This window comes from Nicotiana attenuata, unplaced genomic scaffold (genome assembly GCF_001879085.1).
Source record: "Nicotiana attenuata strain UT unplaced genomic scaffold, NIATTr2, whole genome shotgun sequence".
NCBI lineage: Eukaryota > Viridiplantae > Streptophyta > Magnoliopsida > Solanales > Solanaceae > Nicotiana > Nicotiana attenuata.
In genome coordinates this window covers 82,595-92,483 of record NW_017672157.1, presented here as the reverse complement: position 1 = coordinate 92,483, position 9,889 = coordinate 82,595, and the positions used below count along the sequence as shown (strand labels likewise).

The 9,889-nt window shown below is 38.4% G+C and overlaps 1 protein-coding gene across 1 annotated transcript; it reads left to right on the top strand.

The window, feature by feature from the left end:
- The first annotated feature begins 7,020 nt into the window (after positions 1-7,020).
- Positions 7,021-8,230, top strand: LOC109212099. The gene is made up of 2 exons (XM_019375707.1): positions 7,021-7,637; positions 7,684-8,230. Exons 1-2 carry the CDS (start codon positions 7,021-7,023, stop codon positions 8,228-8,230), a joined length of 1,164 nt encoding a protein of 387 aa, XP_019231252.1.
- The last annotated feature ends 1,659 nt before the right edge of the window (positions 8,231-9,889 follow it).

The following is a 9,889-nucleotide window of genomic DNA, read 5'->3' as shown; positions in this document are numbered from 1 at the left end:
CTTTTCGTTGCTTTGTCAGGGTTTTGTTTGTATTGCTCCTGTTTCAGAAGTGGACAGTCTTTGATGAAATGCCCTGGCTTTCCGCACTTGTGACAGAGATCATTGTTCCTTGCTTTACTTGAACTGCCCCTCTTTGGTATACCACCATTTCTTCGAACCATCTTTTGAAACCTTTTAGTAAGATAGGCCATATCACTATCTTCTTCACTTGAGTCACTGTTTTTAGCCTTGAGCACCAGATTCTCTTCCTTCTTTGGCTCTCTCCTTTCACTGTCTTTCTTTCTTTTCATCTCGTATGTCTTCAGATTACCAATCAGCTCATCCATGGTTAGAGTTTGCAGATCTTTAGCTTCAATGATGGCATTCACCTTACTCGCCCAGGAGCCAGGTAGAACACTGAGAATTTTCCTTACAAGCTTGTTTCTGGGAATAACATCTCCTAGTGAATGAAGCTCATTTATGATGGATGTGAATCTAGTGTGCATATCTTGTACAGACTCATTGTCCTTCATTCTGAAGAGCTCATACTCAGTGGTGAGCATGTAAATCTTGGACTGTTTAACCTGAGTAGTTCCTTCGTGTGCGGTTTGCAATGCTTCCCATATTTCTTTGGCAGAATACAGGCCGAGACTCTGTTGTACTCATCAAGTCCTATACCACATAGCAAGATTTTCTTGGCATGATGTTCTTTTCTACGGCTTTTCTGTCAATATCACTGTACTATTTTCTGTCTTTCGGCACCATTGGTCTAGTTTTTTCAAGCTGCTTCATAGGAGCATGTGGACCATCACAGATGATGTCCCATAATTCTGAGTCTTAAGCCATTATAAAATCATGCATACGAGTCTTCCACCAGCCGTAGTGCTGACCATTAAATCTAGGAGGTCTGTAGGTTGATTGTCATTCCTCAAGGTTGGGTGGAGCAGCCATTGACATCCTTTCTAGGTGTTAACCTTTTAGAAAGAACCCGCTCTGATATCAATTGTTAGTTTATATTATTCCACCATACTATAGAGTACCTGGTCCTCTATGGTTTTCCACTAAGAATACTAGGAAGCAGTAAGTAAAAGAGACACGGGATTTTTTACGTGGAAAAATCCCACTCAAGGGGACAAAAACCACGACCTACACTTGTTGGATTTCAACTTCACTAACTTGTAATCACACTATTACAAGCCACTTTGTAATGACTCTATTACAAAGACTTTAACTCAACTAACTTGTAGTACACTTACCACAAGCCACTTTGCCACTAACTAGTTACAAAGACTTTAACTTATGACTAACTCTAGTCACAACACAAACTTAGAAGGTTTGTGATTTTTGGGTTTCCTAAAACACAACTTCTAAGAAAGCAAGATAGGAGTTACAATGAAGAGCAAATAACAAGATTACAACTCAACTACGGATACACATAGACTCATTGTGAAACTGATCCTTTAGTGGAGTTGTCTTCTTGTTCTTGACACACTTGTGACTTCAATGCTGGATTGACTCTTTTAATGCTTGAGAGAATATCACTAAAATGCTCAACTAAATATCTTGTGCCTTGCATCATGTTATTATACTACCAAAGACATCACAAGGATGATGTCAATTCTTAGTACAAGCCTCTTCAATGGGAAATGACTGCAGCACTGTCGCGTGAGCAGTAGCAGGCAGTCACTCTTTGCAATTGCGTTCCAGCTGTTGACTTGTACTTCTGTCAGAGAGAACCAAGGGATCAGGTCCCTGTCGTATTCCTCTTTGTAGTAGTTCATTAGCTGGAGTTCATACTGAACTTCGTTCATTTGAAATGTGTACCAAGTGAGTCAAATTCCCTATCTGGTTCTTAACAGTAAGTTTGTTAGATCATCAAAAAACAAGAAACATAAGGTGAAGACATTGAGAACCCATCAGTTTCCTAATTACCACATAGTATCATTTGACACAACTTCTTGATTCTGTATAATACACATAGATGAATTGAGCATGCATACTTCTTAATTACCTATCTTCTTAAAAGGAGCAGTAGTTTTTGCTCTAAGTCACGCAACGTAACACTGTTAATTAATCAAATTTATTCAATTTCACGATCATTGAAGTGTATTTTAATTTATATTACTTTCATGCAATGTCGCGACCCAATTTCCCCTCCATTGGGTTTCGTGACGGCACCTAGTCTTAAGGACTAGGTAAGCCTAATATTTACAGAAGAACAACAATAATAAATAACATCTTAAAAATTTTCTAGAATGAATCCTTTATACAATGAGCATATTCCCAAAACACGGTAGTACAAGTCATAAGCTCTACAGAGTTAGCTGCCACTTCTACATAAACTGTTTGGAAAGGAGTGAAAACAGTTGAATAGAAGTAAGAAGGTGACTCCGAAGCCTGCGAACGCAGCAGAAGGTTTACCTTGAGTCTCCTCAGCAATGGTCCGCACAGCTACTAACGATCGACACCTGGATCTGCACAACAAAAATGTGCAGAAGAGTAGCATGAGCACACCACCGCGATGCCCAGTAAGTATCAAGACTAACCTCGGTGGAGTAGTAACGAGGAACAGTCAAGACACCTACCGGTCTAATAAACTGTACAAATATAAGCATAGGAACAACGGAACATGATGTATACATATAAAGACTACACATTATGGCTAACAATACAACAATCATAGTAAGGGAAGAAAAACAGCAAGTAACAGTGGAAATACCATAATAATGACATAGAAGAGCGAGCGAAATCACAAACCCAAAACCTAAATCACAAATACAGTAAAGGTAAGCAATAACTCAGAACCTACGACAGCGTTCACATCAAGTCTTAGCCAACAGACTCCACGAAATACCGAACCTCGAACAACTTACAGCTCACGGGTCCCAATACCTGAACCCTAACACTTAGCATCATGTGCCCCCATCACAATTCATGGTCACGATGATAACTCACTTACTAACTAGAGCTACTCTCACATATATGACAAGTAGACGAGGGTGTACATCAATACTCAGCAAATATAAGGAGAACTTCATATCCAATGGGAGTGTTCAACTACGTGTATGCTTGTGCAAGTGCTTTAACATAGTTCCTACCAGCTGATAAGCATAAGGAAAAGAACGGACGACACATAAGATGTTTTCTCACAACTTCCACGAGAAAAAACTCATACAGGTAAGCATACCACAATACAATATCAAACAACAAGAATGCCCCCAGGCCATCACAAACCATCACAATCAATCCCTGACATAGCCCACCTTGTCTCGCCACGTGTGCAAATAATAACATAATAAGTGTCCACCTTGTTTCACGCCGCATGTGCAATATGTCAACAGTAGCAATAGCATGGCAGAAACCTCGTGCAACCCCATAACAATAACCGCACGGCAGAAACCTTGTGCATCACAATATATATCCCGTCTTGCCACGCCGCATGTGCAATATGTCAATAGTAGCAATAGCATGGCAGAAACCTCGTGCACCACCACAACAAGTACCACATCAACAATGACAATATATACAAGAACATGACAAGTAAATCAACTCGAGAACTTTCGATAACAAGGAGACTGTAAAACTAGCTCACAAGGAATAACCACAATAGAGAATACTAAGCGTAATAAGAACAGCTCAACAAGGGAGAAAATAATGTGAAGCAACGATCCCATAATATGTAGTTCAACAAGAAGGAAGCTAACACGAATCAAATAATTCCAAACAAGGAAATGTCAACTAAATATCGGATACCTAAACTTCTTTTAAGGTTGGGCAAATTACGAAGAATATACAACAATTTCAATTAAGGATGAGCAACGGGAAGATAATCATAACCTTAATTAAGACTAAATAATTACAGGAGAGATAATAATGGTTCCCAATAAAGACAAGCAGTTACGATAGAAGAGGTAAAAATCTTCAATTAAGCAAAATAAGAGTCAAATAGGCAATAAGAATGAATCATAAAACAATTAATTCCAATTAAAGCATGTAGAGGTGAAACTAGTAAATGGAAGCTCAATCATATGAAGAACAACTTCATACTCAGTGAATACAAGGACCTAAGAACTCTAAAAGGCCAACTTTCCACAAATAAGTTCGAACACACACTCGTCACCTCGCGTACACGGACTACAATCAACATAGAAGACTCAAATCCTAAGGGAAAGTCTCACACACGAGGTTATGCAAGATACTTACCTCAATCCGGCCAATTCAATACTCAATTTAGCTTTTCCTTTACCATATCATCAACACTCGGCTCAATCTAGACAAAAACGACTTTAATACATCAAACAATGCAAGAGAAAATAATTTCAATTGACAAAACTATAATTCTTATACAATTTGTAAAAAGTTAACAAAAGTCAACTCCCCGGGCCCGCACCTCGGAACCCGACAAAATTTACAAAAACCAAACACCCATTCACCCACGAACCCAAATATGCAATTGATTTTGAAATCCGACCTCAAATCAAGGTCTAAATCGCCAAAATTTGAAAATCCTAATCTCTATCCAAAAATCCCAATTTTTACCATGAAAACTCTAGATTTTTGGTTGAAATCTTGTTATAAGTTGTTAAGGAATGAAAGGAATTAGTTAGAGATCACTTACCAATGATTTGGAGAAGTTTGGGTCTTTGAAAAATTGCCTATGGAGGTTTAAGGTTTGAGAAAGTTGAAAAATTGGTGAAAATCCCGTCAAAAATCTCACTTAACAGGCCTCAGATGTCGCATTTGCGATCCAGGATTTGCAATTGCAAACCCTCGCAATTTGCGAACAAGGCAAGGCTGGCAGAAGTCGCATTTGTGTCAAAATGTTCGCATTTGCGAACTGGGCATCGCAATTGCGAAGAAAAAGTTCGCATTTGTGACCACACCAGAAACCAACAATTTTTCCCGACACAAAAATGAGCATAACTTCCTCATACGATGTCCAAATTTGATGGTTCTTTTTCCTATGGCCCCGTAACTTCTATACGGATCTAATGGTTCAATAAAAACTGAATTTGGATCTTATTTTCTCAATGTGGTATCATTTTTGATTGAAGAAACGACGATAAAGCATCCAAAAACAAGCGCAACATAGCCTAAACCTATCCAAAACTCACCCAAGCCCTCGGGGCTCCAAACCAAACATGCACGCAAGTCCAAAAATATCATACGGACTTGCTCGTGCGATCAAATTATCAAAATAACATAAAAAACTATGAATTTAACCTCAAAACTCATGATTTTCTAACTTTTCAACTGGACGTCCAAATCACGTCAAATCAATTCCGATTCTCACCAAATTTCACAGATAGGACTTAAATATCATAACAAACTTGTACCGGGCTCCGGAACCAAAATACGGGCCCGATACCAACGAGTTCAAACATTAATTCATTTCTTTATTTCCTTTAAAAACCAGCACAATAATTTTCTTTAAAAATTATTTTCTAAGGCTAGGGACCTCAGAATTCAAATTCCGGGCATACGCCCAAGCCCCATATTTTACCGCAGACCTCCCGCGATAGTCGGAACACAGATCCGGGTCCGTTTACCAAAAATATTGACCAAAGTCAACTAAAAACCAAGTTTTAACTCTAGAAATTACTATTTTTTCATATTTTCACATAAAAGCTTTCCGATTTCACATCCGGACTGCGCACGCAAGTCGATACACCTAATATAAAGCTGCTCGTGACCTCAAACTGTCGAACCGGATGCAATTGCTCAAAACGACCAGTTGGGTCGTTACATGCAACACATTGCATCCCAAAATATCATGTGATATTTCTTCCTTTGCAAAATTTAATGGTGCATTTAAATAGAATACGATATCTTGTATATATTTTTATAGGGAAAAAGGTCAAAATTGCCCCTGTACTATTGTCTATTGGTTGCTTGTGCCACCCGTTATACATTTGGGCCATTCTTGCCCCTACCGTTAATGAACTTAAACTAAATGCCCCCAACCCTAACGTCTATACACGCTGGCAGCTGACCACATAAAATTTATCCAAGTCAGCTGCCATGTCAGCTTCCACATCAGCGGGCCCACCAATTTAAAAACCCACTACACCCATTTACATATCCCTCTCTTACCCGTGACCCATGACCCGTTTGCCCACCAAATAAATATGATAGACCCGTCCAAATGTGCAAAGAGTGTCATTTGGTCCGCAATAATTCGATAGAAACGAGAGAGAAAAGTGTGGAAGGTTCTAAAGAAACTCCGATTTTTCAGTGTTGAATGCTGTCAAGGTACGATTTCCCCCCAAAGCTGAACTTTTCTACTAGCTTGATATGGTTGTTGTTTATAAATGAAGTATTTTTGTCTTAGGGTTCGTATTTCTTTTATGTTAAAGTTAGGGTTTTTGGACTGTGCTTCGTGGTTTAGGGTTTTTCTTGTTTCAGATATGTGGTTTGTCGTTTAGGGTGTTTCTTGTCTCAGATATTGACCGGATTTTTGTCGTTTGTGTTTACATGTGACTTTCACCTTTATACCCTAATTATTTGTCTGATTCTACTGGTCGGTTAGGGTATATTGGTGGAATTGATGATATTTGGTACTTATTTTAGAAGACATATCTCTATTGTTTAGGATTTCAAGTATGTGTGGTCCCTTATGTTTTTTAAAGAAGGGTCGGTTAGGGTTTTTTTTAACTGAAAAAGTATTTTAGCTATTTCTTAATAGCTGACTTGTTGTTATTTGGTCCCATGTTTCACCTGCATTTACTTTGAAGATGATGCTCATGTGGGTCTCTTACATATATGTTTATTCCTTATTTTATTGTGGTGGGACTCTAAGTTTGATAGTTTATTATGTGGTCCCCCATATGCATACAGAAATATTATGTACCTCATTCAATTTTGTGTCTTTATTCATCTACCTCTGTACCTTTTTCTTATTCCCTTTATTTATCAAACTGTTTTGTTTACTTACATGTTTATTTATTATTTCTGTACATCTTGTCTTTTTTTACCTATTTATGCATTTACTATTGTAGGCTGTATTAACATTATTCATGGTTACTATGCAGCCTTTTATAGATGGTGCTAGTTGAGTTAGTTTTTCATCATGGTGGAGAATGGAGTAGTAAGCCACACCTGTTGTATAAAGAGAAGAATGTGCACATCAATAAAGGTTTTGACTCTGACTTGCTCTCTTATGCTGACTTAGTTGCTGAATTTGATACAAAGTTTGGGTATATAGGGGTGCAGCAATTAATAGTAAAGGGTCCCGGCGGTAGATATTATGAAATAGATGGGGATATTGGGATTAGGACACTATTGGACCTTGTTGATGAACAGTGTAATGTTATTAATTTGTTTGCTATAGAAGAGTGTGAACCTGCACTTGATGTACCTAATATAGTCACTCATAGTGAGTCACACACAGTAGAAGTTGAAGCTGCTACTGATTGTAGTGATAATGATAGTGAGGAAAATGATTCTGCTATTGATTCTGATTCTCCTAATTCTAATGATTCGGAGCAACTTTTTTTACAAAAGAAGAGGGTCATCAATGATAAGTTAACTGATTATAAAGAGTTAGATAGGTCAATGACATTTAAAGATATACCTGAAGCTAGGAAAATGATCAACATGTATTCTCTTGCAAATGGGTATAACTCTAAGCAACTTAAAAGTGACCCTACAAGGCTTAGGTACATCTGTGTTGGTGACTGCCCCTTTGTTTGCCATATATCTAAGGATTCTTCAGGGGGGTGGGGTTAAATTCAAGACTTTAGAGCCTGAGCACACATGTGAACCTGCATTTGAAAATCATGGAGTACATGCAAACACAATAGCTGATTACTTTAAACAAGGCTTGCAAGATAACCCCAAAATTAAGATTAGAGAGATGAAGGCAAGCTTGAAAGCTGCATTTAATGTAAATGTTAGTGAATCTAAGTGCAAAAGGGCAAAGAGAATGATTTTGGAGAAACTTGAAGGTAGTTTTACAGATGAATATAATAAGCTTCTTGCCTATGCCAATGAATTGAAACTTAGCAATCCTGGGAGTGATGTGATAATTAACTTATCAAAAGATGCTCTTGAAGAAGGGAAAAGGAGGTTTTTAAGGATGTATATTTGTTTTCAAGCAATAAAGTCTGGGTTTAAGAGTGGTTTGAGGCCTTTCATTGGACTGGATGGAACATTTTTGAAAGGGAAGGCTAAAGGTCAGCTGTTGGTGAAGATTCTGCCAATCATTTCTACCCATTGGCTTGGGCTATTGTTGACAAAGAAACAAAACTAACTTGGAAGTAGTTATTAGGTCACCTACAGACTGCACTAGACCTGAAAATGGGTGAAGGGATCACATTTATATCAGATATGCAGAAGGTATGTACTGTTTATTTGTACTATTATTTTCAATTTTTTTGTTGACTTCTGTTAACTTTTATCTGATGTTATCTATTGCTTTTTGTAGGGGTTGATTGACTCAATCCAAACTGTTCTTCCAGAGTCTCACTTTAGATTTTGTGTAAGACATATAGAAGCAAATTGGTGTAAGAGATGTGGTTCTGGTGAATTCAAAAAATTGCTTTGGTGGGCTGCATGGAGTACTTATGAAGAGGACTTCAAAGATCAGATAAAGAATATGGGTGAAGTAAATGATGATGGAAAGGAAGCTGTGGAAGATTTGTTGAAGTATCCACCAAAATATTGGAGTAGGGCATTCTTTGATACTGTTTGCAAGAACCAAGCTGTAGACAACAACTTGACTGAGTCATTCAATGCTTGGATCTTGCAAGCAAGGCACAAGCCAATCATTAAGATGCTTGAGGATATTAGAATCAAGGTGATGAATATGATTAATGAACATGAAGCTTAGGTGATGTCATGGGGAAATAAATACAGTCCTAAAACCATGGAGTTGTACAACCAATTCATGAGGATTGCATTGAAGTGTCATGTTAATGGCAGTGCAGACCATGGATATGAGGTGACTGAAAATAGTGACAGGCACATTGTGAATTTGAGATTGAAGAAATGTACCTGTAGGGCATGGGATCTTTGTGGCATTCCATGTCCTCATGCAATATGTGCATTATTGCACAAGAAAGTGGACCCTCTAAGTCAGATTCATTAGTACCTTACCAAAGAGACTTATCTCCACATTTACTCACATAAGTTACAACCAGTAAGAGGAGAAAAGTTCTGGAAAATTGAGCCTTCACAGTACATGGCTCCACCACCTTTGGTAAAGATGACTGGGAGACCAAAGGTTAAGAGAACAAGAGAAAAAAAAGAGGAACTTAATAGGCAAGGACAATGGTCTCAGTCAAGGAAAGGGAGGGTAATGACATGTAACAACTGTGGTGAACCTGGACACAATGGTAGAGGGTGTGCAAAGGTAATCAAGACCATTACTTTTTCTATCGTTCTTTCTGTTTCAACAACTAACCAAAACTTTCTGTCTTACTAACAGCATTCTAAAGGAAAGCAGCCCATTGGAGGCAAGAAGGGAAAGCAGACAAAGAGGAAGAGAACTTTACTAGATGAAGCTGATGATGAACAGCCCAGATCTGAACAGCCCAGATCTCCCTCTGCTGCACCAGTGCCACAAGAAGTCAATGATGAGGAAATTCATCTGTCAGCCCCTCAGCCAAGTCAGCCTAGTCAAACAAGTCAATCTAGCAACATGGTGTTCATGCCAACACCTTCAGTGCAGAGGAAAGAACCAAGCATTAGTGCTTTTCCAGACTTTGAATACCCAGACTTTGACCCTGAGCCTGAGCCTGAAATAGCTATAAGGCCAAGAAGTATCTCTGAGGCAAAGACTATGCTACAACTGAGGCAATTACAAAGTGCAGCAATTGGAACAAGGGAAATCAGATTTGTTGGTGATGCCAGTGGTGTGAGTGAGCCATCAAACCTACCATTCTCACCAAAGAAGCTGCATTGGAAGGGA